The following is a 17,698-nucleotide window of genomic DNA, read 5'->3' as shown; positions in this document are numbered from 1 at the left end:
GTTTTCTGCTTTGTGAGATATTTTATATTCTTATGGAATGCAACAAATTGGTAACTATTGGCACGGCAAAACAAAACTGTCACAGACAGTTATTTTAGTCTTAAAAATACTTTGTTAATACGTTATCATTAAGTTTATTTCTGAAACGATGGATTTTATAAACCATAAATGATTTGACAGCAAGGAACGAATACATTGAAGTTTTTATTGTTTGTCAGGTGGAGTCGGAATATATAGTTCAGCAATTAATAACTCCTACCTACTTTCAACCATTTAGTTACTAAAAAGTACTAATAAAACTATAGATTTCCTATGAAATAAAAGAAATAAAGAAGAGACGGATAATTTGGCTACAATTGTTTTATTTTGGGTTTCAAAAGCTACTATAACTACATTATTTATCGTTCTTTCCTCTTCGTTGTCCTAGTCAATACTATTAGTCTGCGCTTAGTACAAGGCTGCAAATTCTATTTTCATCCAAGGGCCGTGTCTTCGCTCTTCTTACACGGGCCGCATCTTCGCTCTTCTTTCACGAGAGTTAATACTTAGTTCTTCCTCGGGCTGCGTCTTCTCTCTTCTTTTTCGGGCTGCGTCTTCGCTCCTCTTCCTCGGGCTGCATCTTCCGTTCTTCGTCATCGGGCTGCATCTTCCGTTCTTCGTCTTCTTCCGGGGGCTGCACCTTCGCTCTTCTTCCTGGGGCTGCACCTTCGTTCTTTCGGGGCTGCGCCTTCGTTCTTCCACGGACAAAGTCTTCACTCTTCTTCCGGAGGCTGCACTTTCGTTCTTCTTCCGGAGGCTGCACTTTCGTTCTTCTTCCGGGGGCTGCACCTTCGTTCTTCGTCATCAGGCTGCGTATTCTCTCTTGATCGATGGGTTAAGACTTGGTTTTTTCTCATGCTGCACTTTTTTCGTTCTTCCACGGGCGGAGTCTTCACTCTTATGTGGGCAACACCTTCACTTTTCTTCCTGGGGCTGCACCTTCGCTCTTCTTCCTGGGGCTGCACCTTCGCTCTTCTTCCTGGGGCTGCACCTTCGCTCTTCTTCCTGGGGCTGCACCTTCGCTCTTCTTCCTGGGGCTGCACCTTCGCTCTTCTTCCAGGGGCTGCACCTTCGCTCTTCTTCCTGGGGCTGCACCTTCGCTCTTCTTCCGGGGGCTGCACCTTCGCTCTTCTTCCGTCAGCTGCATCTTCGCTCTTCTTCCGTCAGCTGCATCTTCGCTCTTCTTCCGTCAGCTGCATCTTCGCTCTTCTTCCCACGGGTGGAGTCTTCGCTCTTCTTCCCACGGGTGGAGTCTTCGCTCTTCTTCCCACGGGTGGAGTCTTCGCTCTTCTTCCACGGGCGGAGTCTTCGTTCTTCTTCCACGGGCGGAGTCTTCGTTCTTCTTCCGTCGGCTGCACCTTCGCTCTTCTTCCGTCGGCTGCACCTTCGCTCTTCTTCCGGGGACTGCACCTTCATTCTTCGTCATCGGGCCGCGTATTCTCTCTTCATTAATGGGTTTCAACTTGGTTTTTTCTCATGCTGCACCTTCTTTCTTCCACGGGTGTCTTCGCTCTTCTATGGGCTGCACCTTCATTCTTCTTCCGTCGGCTGCATCTTCATTCTTCTTCCGTCGCGGCTGCACCTTCGCTCTTCTTCCGTCGCGGCTGCACCTTCGCTCTTCTTCCGTCGCGGCTGCACCTTCGCTCTTCTTCCGTCGCGGCTGCACCTTCGCTCTTCTTCCGTCGCGGCTGCACCTTCGCTCTTCTTCCGTCGGCTGCACCTTCGCTCTTCTTCGGTCGGCCGCACCTTTGCTTTTCTTCCGTCGGCTGCACCTTTGCTTTTCTTCCGTCGGCTGCACCTTCGCTTTTCTTCTGTCGACTGCACCTTCGTTCTTCGTCATCGGGCCGCGTATTCTCTCTTCATCAATAGGTTTCGACTTGGTTCTTTCTCTTGCTGCACCTTCTTTTTTCCACGGGTGTCTTCGCTCTTCTATGGGCTGCACCTTCATTCTTCTTCCGGGGGCTGCACCTTCATTCTTCTTCCGGGGGCTGCACCTTCATTCTTCTTCCCGGGGCTGCACCTTCATTCTTCTTCCGTCGGCTGCACCTTCGCTCTTCCGTCGGCTGCACCTTCGCTCTTCTTCCGTCGGCCGCACCTTTGCTTTTCTTCCGTCGGCTGCACCTTCGCTTTTCTTCTGTCGACTGCACCTTCGTTCTTCGTCATCGGGCCGCGTATTCTCTCTTCATCAATAGGTTTCGACTTGGTTCTTTCTCTTGCTGCACCTTCTTTTTTCCACGGGTGTCTTCGCTCTTCTATGGGCTGCACCTTCATTCTTCTTCCGGGGGCTGCACCTTCATTCTTCTTCCGGGGGCTGCACCTTCATTCTTCTTCCCGGGGCTGCACCTTCATTCTTCTTCCGTCGGCTGCACCTTCGCTCTTCCGTCGGCTGCACCTTCGCTCTTCTTCCGTCGGCCGCACCTTTGCTTTTCTTCCGTCGGCTGCACCTTCGCTTTTCTTCTGTCGACTGCACCTTCGTTCTTCGTCATCGGGCCGCGTATTCTCTCTTCATCAATAGGTTTCGACTTGGTTCTTTCTCTTGCTGCACCTTCTTTTTTCCACGGGTGTCTTCGCTCTTCTATGGGCTGCACCTTCATTCTTCTTCCGGGGGCTGCACCTTCATTCTTCTTCCGGGGGCTGCACCTTCATTCTTCTTCCGGGGGCTGCACCTTCATTCTTCTTCCGGGGGCTGCACCTTCATTCTTCTTCCCGGGGCTGCACCTTCGCTCTTCTTCCGTCGGCTGCACCTTCGCTCTTCTTCCGTCGGCTGCACCTTCGCTCTTCTTCGGTCGGCCGCACCTTTGCTTTTCTTCCGTCGGCTGCACCTTCACTTTTCTTCTGTCGACTGCACCTTCGTTCTTCGTCATCGGGCCGCGTATTCTCTCTTCATCAATGGGTTTCGACTTGGTTCTTTCTCATGCTGCACCTTCTTTCTTCCACGGGAGTCTTCGCTCTTCTATGGGCTGCACCTTCATTCTTCTTCCGGGGGCTGCACCTCCGCTCTTCTTCTGGGGGCTGCACCTTCATTCTTCGTCATCGGGCCGCGTATTCTCTTTTCATCAATGGGTTTCAACTTGGTTCTTTCTCTTGCTGCACCTTCATTCTTCCGGGGGCTGCACCTTCGCTCTTCTTCTACGGGCGGAGTCTTCGCTCTTCTTCCGGGGGCTGCACCTTCTTTCTTCTTCCACAGGCTGCACCTCCATTCTTCTTACACCGGCTGCACCTCCATTCTTCGTCCTCGGGCTACACCTCCATTCTTCGTCCTCGGACTGCACCTCCATTCTTCGTCGTCGGGCTGCACCTCCATTCTTCATCCTCGGGCTGCACCTCCATTCTTCGTCCTCAGGCTGCGTCTTCTCTTTTCAATCATGGGTTAGGACTTGGTTCTCTCTCATGGTGCACCTTCTTCCCCGTGCCGCACCTTCTTGCACGGGCGGAGTGTTTGTTCTGCTATGGGCTGAACCTTCGTTCTTCTTCCGGGTGCTTCACCTTCAATCTTCTTCCATGGGCCGCATCTTCTCTCTTCCTCGGGCTGCATCTTCGCTCTTCTTTTTCGGGCTGCACCTTCGTTCCTCCACCAGCTGCACCTTTGCTCTTCTTTCTCGTGCCGAGTCTTCTCTCATTTTGGGCTATATCTTCGTTCTTGTTCAACCGGCTGCACCTTTGCTTTTTTTAATATGTTGAGACTTAGTTCTTCCTCGGGTAACACCTTTCCTTTTCTCCCTCTGATCTCTTTACAGAAGGACTGCAACTACACTCTTTACCTAAGGATTCGTTCTTCGCTCTACATCCAAGATACCAAGCAATATCTTGTATTTGTCGTTTAGTTTTAATAATTTTCGCCGCTTATTTACGAACATGGTGGCAGGTATTTCTATTCATGCAGCAACTTGTCAATATATTTCTTTTCATTTTTGTAACTCTTTCTTCAGCTTAATTCGCAATTTTCTTGAATAATAGTTTAGCACCTTGATTTTTCTTAGACCCACAAATTTTGTTAAAATAACAATCAACCTTTGCGTTGAAATTACCATCAAAACATACTTTAGTAGATTCAGTTACTTAAGCAAACTCCTTTAATTTTTTGTTTTGAATGCTTCCATTTATTAAATAACTTTCCATTCTTATAATATTTTTCGGAAGCATCATGCATTATTGATCTTTTATTTACGGAAAGTTATAAACACTGAGCAACATTTTTCTTTTCCCAGATACGTTTCTAAATTTAAGAAACCTAGTACATATATATAACACAAAGTAGACGCTGAAAAAGAAATAATACTTACCACAGAAGGTATCTTACGGATTAATAAAGATCTTGAATAATCGTGGAACTAAAACTCTTTTTCCATCATGTTTTAAAAAACCCTTTAAATAAATCAAATTTTGCTTTTGTGACGACAATCCTTGTTTAAAAATAAGAAAATATTTATAATGTTGTAATAATTCCTCTGTATATTACACCATATGTCTTTGTTCTTGCAAAAATATTACATTTTAAGACCTCTGTAAGAGATATGTTAGAATGGCACATGTTTATATAAATCAGGGGTTAAAAACCCAACAATTTCACTTAGAGTTTAATTTCATTGAAAGTAAATTTTCTGAAGTGCTATTTAAGCAAACCAAAATTTAACCAATTTTTCACACCTATAAATAAATTTATCCAAACTATTGTTAGCAATAACTCGAGCATCACATAACCAACAAACAATTTTCAAAAACACTACTTGTATAAAATCAGTATATACTTACACTACACATTAAAATTTTCGATTTTCTTCTTATTACGAAGATAAAACATTTAAGTTTGTAGGAATTGGCATCATTTCTTTTAAAAACTTATCAATTACGTGTACCAGCTGTCAACAATAGTCATTTTCCCGAAAATTTTCTGTCTACTCAATTTAGACATTAGGTTTAATATTTTGAACTATAACTTATCTGTAAATGTATTTACCTACTAAAAATTAAATCTGAAATTTTTTTAACAAGATAATGTCATCGAAAACAAGTAAAAAATTAGGCATTTGTAAATTGGAATATTATAAATTTATATTTGAAACCTGCAAAAGATCTGCATGTTATATTGGTTAGAAGTCAAAGATAGTTTAAACAATTTTTTCAAATTAAATAATCGTTTGATTTTTAAGTCTCAAACACATGCTCGTGCAGCTCGATGTTTAATAAAATCAAAATATTCTGGTCAAAGCTGTGTATATATATATATATATATACATACATGTCTACTTTAAATTAATTTCAAACACTAACAACTCACATATTGTTTCCATGTTTCATAAGAGTAGTGAACAGATTCAACGTGATATATAGCGATGATATCTCCAAACCTGAAGATGGCGGTAACAGCAACAGCAGACCCAGATTAAGGCGGTGAGTGCAACGGGTGTAAACCTGAAGATGACGACAGGGGGCAACTATTGGCAGATTAAAGCTAGAAGATGCGATATTAAGAGCTTCGGGCAGCCTCTAAGATGGCAGCGATTACAGCTACAGGTAGACCAGAAGATAGAGGCGGTGGCAGTAACGAGCAGTTTTTAGTAGAGGCGGGGACAGCTACGGGTAGATCTTAACAAACGCGTTGACAGTTGACTCAAAGATGGCAGATTAAAACTGTATGACAATGGTGGTGACAGTAATGGGCAGACCTGAGAATGGCTGCAGTGTTGACAGTAATGCGATGAGACTAGAAGTTAGAGCTACAAATTAAAATTAGCATCGATAATTCTAGCAGACACTGATAAAACAGACAGGCCTGTTAATGTCCGAGCCGACGGCAGCTAATGCTATAACTAATGCTAATGGCAGTCTTGATTAAACGAAAGCGAAGGCACTGTAGTATCCGTGTAGTGCTAACAGTTCCAGCGCCAACGATGGGACCAGCCGAACGAGATAGTAGCGCAGAAGTCCCATCTAGACGTTTTGACAGCCAGTACTGGCCATGCATTACGACCAATCAAAGGCAATGCAGGTTACCGACGGTATTTCCTAGAGCCAAAGGCTATGCCAATGCAAGCGCATACTACATACATGCGAGGTTGGCGCGGATGATACTGGACATAAAAAGTTAGCATGCAAGAGACCAAGTAATGTCAGAGGTAAACAGATGTACTTGTTCTGGATTGGTCGAAGGCGGTGCCACTGTTGCTGCCTGGAGGAGCCAAGGGCGGTGCCAGTGTCGCCGTCCCCTTGAACTGCAGACGATGCCATTGCTGCCACGCTATGTGAACCAGTAAACGGACCGGTGTCTCGATCTGTCGAAGCTGGCGCCAGAGAACCTGCGTTCCGACGATTTAAAAGGCGGCGCCGAGACAGCCGTCCCGTCGAATCGAAGGCGGCGCCGGGGCAGAAGTCCAGTAGAACCGAAAGTAGTACCAGGACCGGTGTCTTGATCTGACAAAGTGTACCGTCAAAGCCAAGCTTCCGCCTACCCAAAGGCGGTGCCGAAGCCGCCGTCCCGTCGATCAAAATGCAGTGCCGGGGCCGCGATGTTGAGGCAGCCATTTCGTCGAACCGAAGGCAGCGCCGGGCCAGCCGCCCCCCGTCGAACCAAAGGCGGTGCCGTGGCTGCGGTGTAGGGGCTGCCGTCCCGTCGAACCGAAGACAGCGCCGGGGCCGGTGTTTTGATCGGACAAAAATACCACCCAAAGGCGGTGAGGAGCCGCCCTCTCGTCGAACCGAAGGCGGGGCCGGGGCAGCAATCCTGTCGAACCGAAGGCGGGGCCAGGGCAGCAATCCCGTCGAACCGAAGGCGACGCCGGGGTAGCAGTCCCGTCGAACCGAAAGTAGTATCAGGACCGGTGCCTTGATCTGATAAAGTATACCGTCAAAGCAGAGCTTCCGACCACCTTAAGGCGGAGCAGCCGTCCCGTCGAACTGAAGGCAGCGCCGGGGCAGCCGTCCTGTCGAACCGAAGGCGGTGCCGTGGCCGCGGTATAGCGGCAACCGTTCCGTCGAACCGAAGACAGCGCTGGGGCCGCGGTGTAGGGATAGCCATCCCGTCGAATCGAAGGCAGCGCCGGGGCCGCGCTTCCGATCACCCAAAGGCGATGCGGAGACGCCGTACCGAGGAACCGATGGCAGGGTCGGGGCAGCAGTCCCGTCGAACCGAAAGTAGTACCAGGACCGGTGTTTACATCGGACAAAAGTAGCGCCAGAGCCGGGCTTCTGAATACCCTAAGGCGGTGTCGTGGCCGCCGTCCCGTCGAAATGAAAGCGGCGGCGGTGAGGCAACCGCCGTCCCGTCGAACCGAAAGCGGCGGCGGTGTCGTGGCCACCGTCCGACCGTCGCCGTCGAGGCGTCCCGTCGTACCGAAGGCGGCACCGGGGCAGCCGTCCCGTCGTACCGAAGGCGGTGCCGGATCCGCCGTACCGAAGGCGTCGCCGGGGCAGCCGTCCTGTCGTACCGTAGGCGGCACCGGGGCAGCCGTCCCGTCGTACCGAAAGTAGTATCAGGACTGGTGCCTTGATCTGATAAAGTATACCGTCAAAGCAGAGCTTCTGACCACCCTAAGGCGGAGCAGCCGTCCCGTCGAACCGAAGACAGCACTGGGGCCGCGGTGTAGGGGCAGCCATCCCGTCAAACTGAAGGCGCTGCCGGGGCCACGGTGTAGGGGCAGCCGTCCCGTCGAACCGAAGGCAGTACTGGGGCCGGTGTTTTAGATCGGACAAAAATAGCGCCGGGACAGCCGTCCCGTCGTATCGAAGGCGTCACCGGAGCAGCCGTCCCGTCGTACCGAAGGCGGCACCGGGGCAGCCGTCCCGTCGTGCCGAAGGCGGTGCCGGATCCGCCGTGCCGAAGGCGGTGCCGGATCCGCCGTACCGAAGGCGGTGCCGGATCCGCCGTACCGAAGGCGTCACCGGGGCAGCCGTCCCGTCGTACCGAAGGCGGCACTAGGGCAGCCACTCCGTCGTACCGAAGGCGGCACTAGGGCAGCCACTCCGTCGTACCGAAGGCGGCACTAGGGCAGCCACTCCGTCGTACCGAAGGCGGCACCGGGACAGCCGTCCCGTCGTACCGGAGGCAGCCGTCCCGTCGTACCGGAGGCAGCCGTCCCGTCGTACCGAAGGCGGCACCGGGGCAGCCGTCCCGTCGTACCGAAGGCGGCACCGGGGCAGCCGTCCCGTTGTACCGAAGGCGGCACCGGGGCAGCCGTCCTGTCGTACCGAAGGCGGCACCGGGGCAGCCGTCCCGTTGTACCGAAGGCGGCACCGGGGCAGCCGTCCCGTCGTACCGAAGGCGGCACCGGGGCAGCCGTCCCGTTGTACCGAAGGCGCCACCGGGGCAACCGTCCCGTCGTACCGGAGGCGGTGCCAGAGCCGCCGCGTACCGTCGGAACCGGAGGCGGTGCCAGAGCCACCGGCCCCTAGAACCGGAGGCAGTGCCAGAACCTTTTTTCAAAAAGCAGTACACGGACCAGTGTCTCGATCCGACAAAGGTGGTGTCCAGATCGACCAGGTGATGGGAATACTTAAGTCTTGTCGATACGAAGGCGGCTCCCATCTAGCGTTTCGACCGGACGAAGTCGGCGACGGGAGTGTGAAGGGTGATAGATACTGTGTACAAAAAGTTAACGTGCAACAGACCAGATTATGTCGCGTTGCGAATCCATATTGACCGAAGACTGTGCCGCAGTCTCGACGAGATGAGAGCGGTGTTAGAGAAAGCCTTAACTCGCCGAAGGCGGCACTAAAACCCGCATCCTGGGCGAGCAGCAGTCTTGACAGGCCGAAGGTGATATCAGTGCCAGCATACACTATTCAATCGCCGATCATGCTGTACAAAAACTTTAATATGCGGACACATGAAAGTTATGCGGGCGCAGCTAATTGCCTGAAGCTGTCGTGCCGGCCGGCCGAAGCCTGTGCTCGCTGAATATAGCGGAGCGGCAATACACGCTTTTTAAGTCGGGGTTCGGACAAACAGACTTCTCAACGGGCTATTAGTGCAGGCGGCTCTTTCCGAACAGCTAAAGATGGTTAACCCTGCGCAGTCGAAAGCTGTGGAGTTAATCAAGTTATGTCCATGGCACGGAGATAAAATACTTGATAGATTTGGTCGAATATTCAATATTGTATTATATTTTAATTAGAAATTCTTTCACTAATGGCGATGTCTTTGGCTCTAATAGATCGTAATGGGTACTTACGAACAATCATTTCTTATACGGTTTTTATTATCACTATATCATTTAACCGTTGTTCAGATACAACAATATTTTAAACTGAAATGGGTACACCGGTTCATATCTTGCGAGGTACAGTTTAACGATTATCGAAGTTTTGGAGAGTGTAGCGGTATTACTATTGTTGGTAGGCATATTTGACACAGCAGCATCGGTATCTGGTAAAAAACAATCTAAATCGGGAACATATTGAAAAAGAATTATTTTAAGACACTACGTTATTTAAAATACTTGTTTCTAATAGAACCGTATACCTTAAGGAGGAACTCGCCGCCGTCCTTTAAGTAATATTATTTACTAAAATAGCTCCTTTATCACACCACGAAAGACTTCTTTGATACACACTAGGTAAAATTACTAAAATTGTTGCAGTTTGAAAGTTAAAATAAAATCTATAATAAAATAAGCATTCTGAAATAAGAAACTTTGAGACTTGGCTTGTGCTTGTAAAATCTCAGAAAATAAGGTTTGAAAATTGTTGTTTGCTATATTTTCAAATTCTGTTGTAGGCTAGACTGATATTCAATGCTTTCCTCATACATAAACAATTACAAACATGGATCTGTTGTGAACATTTAGGTTGCATTATAATAAAGCTTTTAAAGAAAGTAATCTGAAAGTAAGATGTTTTAAATCACTAGTTCATCAAAGATTCTGATGAGAATCAATATGCAATTTGCAATGCATCATACAAATTTTCTAAAGATTTGCACTTTTTTTCCATGAGAATCCTGGTGGAGAACTTTTAATTTAACAGATAGCAATATATAAGAACGTTATTCAATTCTGTTAACAGTAAAACATTTTACGAATATTATAATATATTCGTTAGTAGTCAGTAGCTTATGCTTTTATTCACGATTGCAGCTTCTAGATGAGTGGATCAATTCATTTTGCTTTTCATAAATTTATGTACTATATACGGAATTTTCTTCTATCGCCATAACTTTCATTAATTTGATTTTTGTCAGTGTCTGCACAAAAAACAAAGGTAAGTTTAAATTTAATGTAAAATTTATGCAATAAATTGTAAGAGAGCAAAAAAAGTTTTTGACTAAATAAAATACAGTTTGTTCTTGAAAAAGTTCTAACAAAAAATTTGAATACTGTCAAATATCTTACCTTATGCTACCCATCACGAGGATTAGATATTACTATTACACATGAATCAAATGTCATCAATTTACCATAAATCATTAGAAAATTTTGGGTCATTCGCTATTCACGAGAATCCTCCGACATGTTTTGGTTATTCAGTTATATAAATATCTAAAAATTTAACGAAACTGCTCCCATAATTTAATTGCACAGTATTGCAATATGATAACTCTTGGCTAGTGATTTTATTATAATGGGGATCATTTAAATAAACTTAGTAAGTAGATATCTGATAACACTGCTACATATTGATGGCAACCAGACTCACAGCATACTTTTTAATATTGATAAACTTGACAAAGCTAGTTATGAGAAAAAATCAAATTTTGATTTTTAGATTAATATGAACGTTCGAATAGAAAACTTACTTACAAACGTCCTAGCGTGAACATGAAAATACAGTTGGAAAACACCAACATGCCACTACTCAGACTTACTTGTAGTTGGATGTGTAAATAAAGCTATTTTAATCCACTCCATACCCTTCAGCATTCGACTATAGATTGTCTCCTATTTTCATGGTACAATATGTTGTGATAACATTATGCTGTATCAGATTCTTCATATGGAAGTTGTCACGTGTTGTCGTAGTATTTAAATTTACACTTGATTTGAAATTTAAAATGATTTCTAGCACGACGTAATTATACGGTGAACTCTTCATAGCTTTCTAGTTCAACAATAGAAGTGGTCGGGTCGAATCTGGTTACAGAACTCTGTTTAAACTGATTGTAGTGTCAGCAATTTTCTCTTGGCGAGACTGCGTCGGCAGGTGTAGTTCAAAACAATTTCTCATAACTAGATCGTTTAGTAGTGCAGTCATTAATTAACATACTTGTGAAATGACGTAAATTTGTTAGACGCCGCAGCGATAAACGTGGCTATAGGGAGACACCTGCAACCATTATGTTAAGAACACACTTGCCTATGCATACGATGTCATATTGAATTTGGAAAATACTTCCATGTGTAGTCCTTATGAAATTTGAAATGAAGGTTTTGCTTAGTTCACGTTGCAATTTGTGACCATGGTTACAAAAAGTTGAAATAGTCATCCATTTCAAATGGTATGTATTGCTAAACAAGCACGTCAATCAGCTCACTTAACACAAAGCTTTCCGACATGGAAATTTTAATTTACCTGAAAATGCTGTTAAATAATGGTGCGTAAAAAAACAAGGAAACAAATTCCTTAGTCTTAAACATGTTTTGTTTAAGCTTACGTTTGCGGTATTGATTCGTAAACAAGAAAATTTTATCGTGTAGTCAACGTGGTCAATGTAATATTTGAATATCAGAGAGCAAATTGTATTTCTACTATTATTGCAAGATGTTAACCATAAATTTATTTTCCTCTACTTATTCGATTGTTACCATTAAATATGCCTAGATAGCCATAACAGCTGTTTAATAATGTTTATTTCTATAAGAAAAATTGATTTGTGACGTCTTAAGTCGAGAACATCTTGAGTAAATTTTTAGTAGCGTAATTTATTTTAATAGATGTTTATGGCATATGGCCTGACATCCCTTCAATTGGTAAAAGTATACTTCAAAAGCATTTTACATTAATCATATATTTGTCTATTACTTGATCATTTTTTAAAAGTTAAAATAAATTATCTGAAATATCAAAATTTTTAACTATTATTTGAATATACACGACGCAATTTAAAATTTTAACGAGGCAAGAATAACTTACCATAAACACGACGAACGTCGTTAATAAGGAGTTTAGTTCGTATGCTTATTTACTAATGATCAAGCCTATATAAATAGATACTATAGCGTGGGGTTCATTAAGACTTATCTGATATCCGCTCTTATTTCGGGTGTAGTTATAACCTTCCTCTTAAAGCTTAAGCTTTGTTTCGCTTTAGAAAGAGTGATCGGTTGTTTGCACATCGCTAGTCAAGGCGCCGAGCTGTGAAGTGTACACATAGAAATCAGTTTGACAGTTTACGAAAATTCTTCACTTTAATATCGAGATTCGTACGCTTGTTATACTCACCATTAAAATAGGAGCCTTTTGCAATCCTAAGAGATTCATTCATTCTTAAAAAACGCTTTTGGTTATTATAGAAAAGTACTGTGCGCCATTGTTGGTGCAAGTCCCGGAAATTCATCAGCCCACAGCCTGCCCGCAATCATTTTTGCATGTACTCGTGTTTAGAAACTTATGATTTGGAGATGAACAGGATAAAGAGTAAGAATTTGATGAAATCTTCTTTTGTAAATTGATTACTGTTGTCTCCGCGATGTGCTCGCCTATTGCCATGAAATCTATTTTTAAACAAGTGTGAAACCTGTATGGATTGAACGTTATCGCACAACAATTGCAATATAAACATATCGAGGATAAAAAGTACAAGTAAAATCATTGTTAGCCTTGGCTTGCTTTGTGCATGATAACAATGACTCACCATAGATGCTGCGTCACCATATTCCCACACTGCAGATAAAAACTTGACATCACAAACAACGACTACCTTCTCTCAGGAAACTGCCACTTGTGTTAATTAGAAGACGCAACTTGTGTAAAACATCCAATCCCATAGCAGCAGCAGCCGTCAAATCAGCAATCTGGGATTTAAGAAATAGCACACACGACGGCCCGTACAAAGGCCTACGAATATTGTTAAGTGACGAAATTATGACGCAATGACCTAGCTTTACCTAGTAGTGGGCTGATAACCGGGACTCTGGTTTGGTCGCACGCGACGTAAATCACGAGCCAGTTTCGAAAGTCGCCGACACTCAGCAACCTCGTTAGGCAGCAGCTGAAGCATTGTCTTCGGGGATAGCACTTGAAAACTCGGCTGCATTGAACGGCAGGTCGTCCGAAGAGATGGCGATGACTCATGGAATAATACATGTTGGGTGAAATCACAAAAGAGTAAATAAAATCCAATAATGCAAAATTTTCAAATATTTTTTTATTTTCATACTTAAACATATGTTACAATTTGGTATTCAATATGAATAAGAACAACTTCCAATTCACTAATTTAATAGTAAAATTGAAATGAATATTTACATTTAAATTATAAAAATTTAACTAGGTAAATGCATGATACCGTTACAAACCCATTTTGTAGTAAGCCGCGGACACGCCCCAAAGCGGCAACCAAGATGGCGGCTGTCGGATGCAGACCCACGCGAAACGCAATGGGACTGTAATTTAGAAAAACATCCTGCATATATCACAGATACTAATACTGTACTTTACCTATTGACTAACTTATGACTGGTTTCACATTGTCTAATTCTTTGAAAAAACTGTCTAGACCGCTGAGATCGTTCTTCCAAATATTATCGATTTTCTCTCGTTGCTGCTTTGCGACTTCCTCTTCCTTATTGCACAATCCGAGATCAGCTTGCATTTGTGCCCACCTTCTAGCACGTTCTCTTTGTTTCGTAATAAGTTCATTTTCTGCACGTAATAAAGAATTACCCAGAACAGCGATTATTCTTAGATCACGCTTTCTCTTTGTCTTGGCATTAACAGATTTACATTTAAATTTGCGAACCCAATTAGATAAGGATTCGGTTTTACTTTCACAAAAATCAACGACTGTCTTTTCTGGTACGGCGTAGCCCATTTTATAAAACAAGGCTTGAAAATATTGTGGATGGTACAATATTACACACCTGAATCCAAACAGGCGGCCCTTCACTTCACTTCCAGTACTGCGTCACTTCACAACACGACCACTCAACAATGCGACGGAAATGAAATGAACGCGAGACGCAAAATGGCGGCTTTATATACCCGACGCTATCGTCGGTCGATACAACTGCGCAGTTGGTCGTTTCAAAATGGCGGCGTTCCAACAAATTACAATTGAGGGCAAATGGCAGCGCCTCATGACGATCAATATACTAAATTCGGAAACTAGCCCATATTTCATATTTTAATATATATGTAAAATAATGTTTTACAATGCAGTTTAGCTTAAATATATTATATATAATAACTTAACTTAGGTAACAATTAATGTCCATACATAACACACGGCATCAAGCGTTGTCAATATTGTTTTTTTCTTCATTACCCGAGCCAAGTATGAATATTTCAATGAACATTTTTATTCGTATGCTTTATTGTCTGTAAAATTACATAATTACGAAAACTGTTGTGAGGCAGCAATCACTGATCTTTAAGTTTTTTTTAAATATCAAATATTTTTTTATATATCAAAAAAGTAAAAGATATTTTCAAATTTAAACTTCTTATGTTACCATCCGACATACGAGTAATAAATATAATGATTGCGTAGTACCGCGTGTAATTCTAAGAACCACACTGTGTGTGTCGTTCCTAAAATTTGCCAAATTATAATCACTACTGAAAAACGGACTATTTTTTTGTACCCTAAAATACGGAGGAGCCATAAAACACAACCTTAATAATGTTCTTTAATCAAAAAAATCCCTTTTTCTTTACTATCCATCATTATCACTCTGCGTTTATAGTACCTGGATAACTAATAAAATAAAAGAATGAAGTTTTACTATAGTGGAAAATATTGTAAATATATACTTATCCGCATTTTTTTAAACTTTTTATTAGTCTGAGTTATAAATGTTTAAATATAAGTTTAACGAACATAATAAACATTATTTCGATAATTATGGTAACTGTTATTTCTTATTTCTACATAATTAAATTAATTTAACAATGGATGCATTTTCATCGACATACCGAGGCATGTCATTCATGGTAAAGGTCGATTAGTCATTATATATAGAATTATCCGTTCCTTCTTGCATTATAATGTATAGTCTATTTTAATACCTGTAAGGAATAAAATCTAATGAAGCTGTTAATTCTAAAATGGCTGCCAACGCTGCGCCAGTCTGACGTCAACCCCTCATAGTTACGGTATTATGATACAAAGGAACAAAGGCAGTGATCCCGAACAGCTGCAAGCAACGAACTTCCAAATAATGTAACCGCCGACGTCTTAGATTTATTTTAAAATATTTATACACTTAAATAAAATAGAGCTATATAGTACTTACTTATTTAGAATAAGCAAACTTCCCTTCCTATAAGTTTTCGAATGTCTTTTGCTAGTTCCAAAAATTATGTAAGTATGTTATTTTTAAACATCGTTCAGTATCTGGCTGATTTTTTTTTTTATAATTCAAAGTAGAGTATATTTTAATATATATATATATATATATATTTAAAACATCTGTTTGTCTATATTATATCTCGGTGTGATCGTATAAATATTAATATACATAATTATATATAACATATTTATTACGTGTAATGAAATATAACACAGAAAGTCGAAGTCATATTATAACACTGTTTAATGTGATGGAAATAATAAGTGAGGTAAGATTGTGGGAATATTTTAATATTATGTCTATGAATGTCTTTCAAGTACATTTATGATATTTAAAAAAATAAATAGAATTGTAGACTTAATTTATTATGATCTGGGAAATATTGTTTATCAAAAAAAAAAAAAACCATTTGGTAATATCGCAAAGTATAAAAGTGAAATTTCAACTGTTTTTTGGTGCAAGTCTTAAAATCAACATTTTTCATTTCATTTTAGGAATTTAGAAACCCATTCACGTTGAGTCTATGTATGCCATCTACTAATCAATTTATTAGTATACAACATATTTAAACTAAAAAATATGAAATATTTTTATTATTAATTTTAAAATTGGATACTACAGCTTTCAGTGTAGGTAATTAATAGCAGATCATTTGATTATTACCAGTGTAATAAACACGTTAGTGACCATTGGTCTAGTACAGTATGTACACTAATTATCTTGCTGATTAATGCTGTATAGTTCTTAGTTTTGCTAGATATTGTTTGTTGGTGATATATATTTTCAATATCTTTCTCTTTCAAAAATTAAAGAAATTTTACAACCTTTATTATTTTTTTATTAATATGGCTAGATCTCTTCGCATTTCTAATTTTTTTTTACTTTTATGTTAAAGTGAGTAACCGTTCTGTAAAGAACGTACAAAAATGATTACTGGAGTGGCTAGATATTAAAAAAAAAGCATCTTTAGCTAAACTGTATTCAAAATGATTATTACATCCAACTATAATCGACCATTTTTCAAAACAATATTAATTAAGAGGATAGGAACTACCTGCTCTGTCACTCGTTTTTAGATTGACGTTAATTTATAAGTCACCTTTATACGTATAATATCTGACATAACCTAAAAAAATTAAATTTGTTTTGTTGGTTGTACTCTCCGCGACTTTTATCTAATTTTGATTAATATCGCTTATTTCTATTTTTTAATTGGTCAATTGTCGGATTGTCATGGAAAGTTCTCGTAAAACTTACATACTACGATTAACGATGTATGGTATCAAATCATTTGGAAAAAAATACTGTTGAATGGAAAATATACTTTTATGTGTATTAGTCATTTAGAATGTAAAACAAAAAATAATATAGTAATAGTAAAAAAAGTACTTAAAAGTCTTAGTACGAAATATGTTAATACAAGGTGGGCTAAGAATTCGTTAATATTTAAATCTCACACCCATACAAACGCGGAGAAGGGTCATGCCACTGGGTCGATTCTCGGAAATTTAATCTGGACGCCCGCAGCGGGCGGCCCGATTATGTGAAACAATTTCATTTAAACAATAGTTCACTGATTACTGTGAAACGCTTATTTCACGTTAAATACGATTTACACGACTTAAGTCAGTGTTCGAGTGCTCTTTAATTAAAGAAATAGGTGAAGAAGTTCGTAGAGGTCTACATTAAATGTGAAGCAAACCGATGGCCGACGGATTTTTTGGCGCCAAAACGTGCAGCGAATTGCCGATTCTGTTCGACGTGTTCCATATTTATTTACCCGTAAACGTTTCCCTGCATTAGGTTTATTTGGCACATTATTACGTTGCATTTTAATATTAGATTTAAAAGTATATACATATGACACCTGAAAAAAAAATCAGCGAAGAAATGTCACGTATCTCGCTGCCTCTTTGCCAATGAGTATTTGAAAATTTTCGCACTCAAAAATATTTTCGAAAAAGAGAAATGCGATATTTGTATTAAAATTTAAAGTGTCTTTATTCAGAAGACATAAAACTGAAGTATTCGACGTAATTGCTAATAGGGTTGACATAATACGTTTACGTTGTTTACGTAAAAAGATTAGGAAGCCATATTCAGACATTAGTTTTTTTTTTTGGTGAAGAAAGTGGGTTCATGTCGCTACATACTACTTTATTACAGAACTGAGAGGCCATGCAGTTTGGGCAGGCGATCCATGGCGTCATCCTGAC

At 41.7% G+C, this 17,698-nt stretch overlaps 2 protein-coding genes across 4 annotated transcripts; both read right to left on the bottom strand.

The window, feature by feature from the left end:
* Positions 1-344: 344 nt before the first annotated feature.
* On the bottom strand, positions 345-4,181 carry LOC137919875 (axoneme-associated protein mst101(1)-like). 3 transcript variants are annotated; one of them, XM_068763091.1, is made up of 5 exons: positions 2,458-4,154; positions 2,383-2,408; positions 1,734-2,330; positions 1,308-1,423; positions 345-1,201 (listed from the first exon to the last, which is right to left on the bottom strand). In XM_068763091.1, the coding sequence occupies exons 3-5, from the start codon at positions 1,985-1,987 to the stop codon at positions 753-755; spliced, it is 819 nt and encodes a 272-aa protein (XP_068619192.1). In that variant the 5' UTR covers positions 1,988-2,330; positions 2,383-2,408; positions 2,458-4,154; the 3' UTR covers positions 345-752. The 3 variants fall into 3 exon arrangements, with proteins under 3 accessions (XP_068619192.1, XP_068619193.1, XP_068619191.1); XM_068763092.1 differs by lacking the exon at positions 2,383-2,408 and having other exon boundaries at positions 1,760-1,811; positions 2,810-4,181; XM_068763090.1 differs by having other exon boundaries at positions 1,734-2,085; positions 2,135-4,154.
* LOC137920044 (uncharacterized) lies at positions 345-13,783 on the bottom strand. Its single transcript, XM_068763275.1, has 5 exons — positions 13,642-13,783; positions 13,488-13,574; positions 8,644-8,813; positions 8,127-8,423; positions 345-7,502 (listed from the first exon to the last, which is right to left on the bottom strand). The coding sequence occupies exons 1-5, from the start codon at positions 13,781-13,783 to the stop codon at positions 6,849-6,851; spliced, it is 1,350 nt and encodes a 449-aa protein (XP_068619376.1). The 3' UTR covers positions 345-6,848.
* Between the last annotated feature and the right edge of the window lie 3,915 nt (positions 13,784-17,698).

The sequence above is a fragment of the Battus philenor genome, unplaced genomic scaffold (genome assembly GCF_028537555.1).
Source record: "Battus philenor isolate CCGP_79_NKW_IND1 unplaced genomic scaffold, ilBatPhil1.0.hap1 SCAF_17, whole genome shotgun sequence".
NCBI lineage: Eukaryota > Metazoa > Arthropoda > Insecta > Lepidoptera > Papilionidae > Battus > Battus philenor.
Note: the sequence above shows the minus strand (reverse complement) of the source record. Positions and strands in the feature narration are given on the sequence as shown.

Coding starts and splice junctions, on each gene's coding strand:
- LOC137919875 (XM_068763090.1), bottom strand. CDS start 1,987: ATGAAGGTGCAGCCCATAGAAGAGCGAAGACACCCGTGGAAAAAAGAA. Junction 1,424..1,733: donor CCGACGGAAGAAGAGCGAAG/GTGCAGCCGCGA, acceptor AGAAGAGCGAAG/GTGCAGCCGACGGAAGAAGA. Junction 1,202..1,307: donor GAGCGAAGACTCCACCCGTG/GGAAGAAGAGCG, acceptor GATGCAGCTGAC/GGAAGAAGAGCGAAGATGCA.
- LOC137920044 (XM_068763275.1), bottom strand. CDS start 13,783: ATGCAAGCTGATCTCGGATTGTGCAATAAGGAAGAGGAAGTCGCAAAG. Junction 13,575..13,641: donor CAATGTGAAACCAGTCATAA/GTTAGTCAATAG, acceptor TCTAAATTACAG/TCCCATTGCGTTTCGCGTGG. Junction 8,814..13,487: donor CGCGGCTTACTACAAAATGG/GTTTGTAACGGT, acceptor GCGATTGAATAG/TGTATGCTGGCACTGATATC.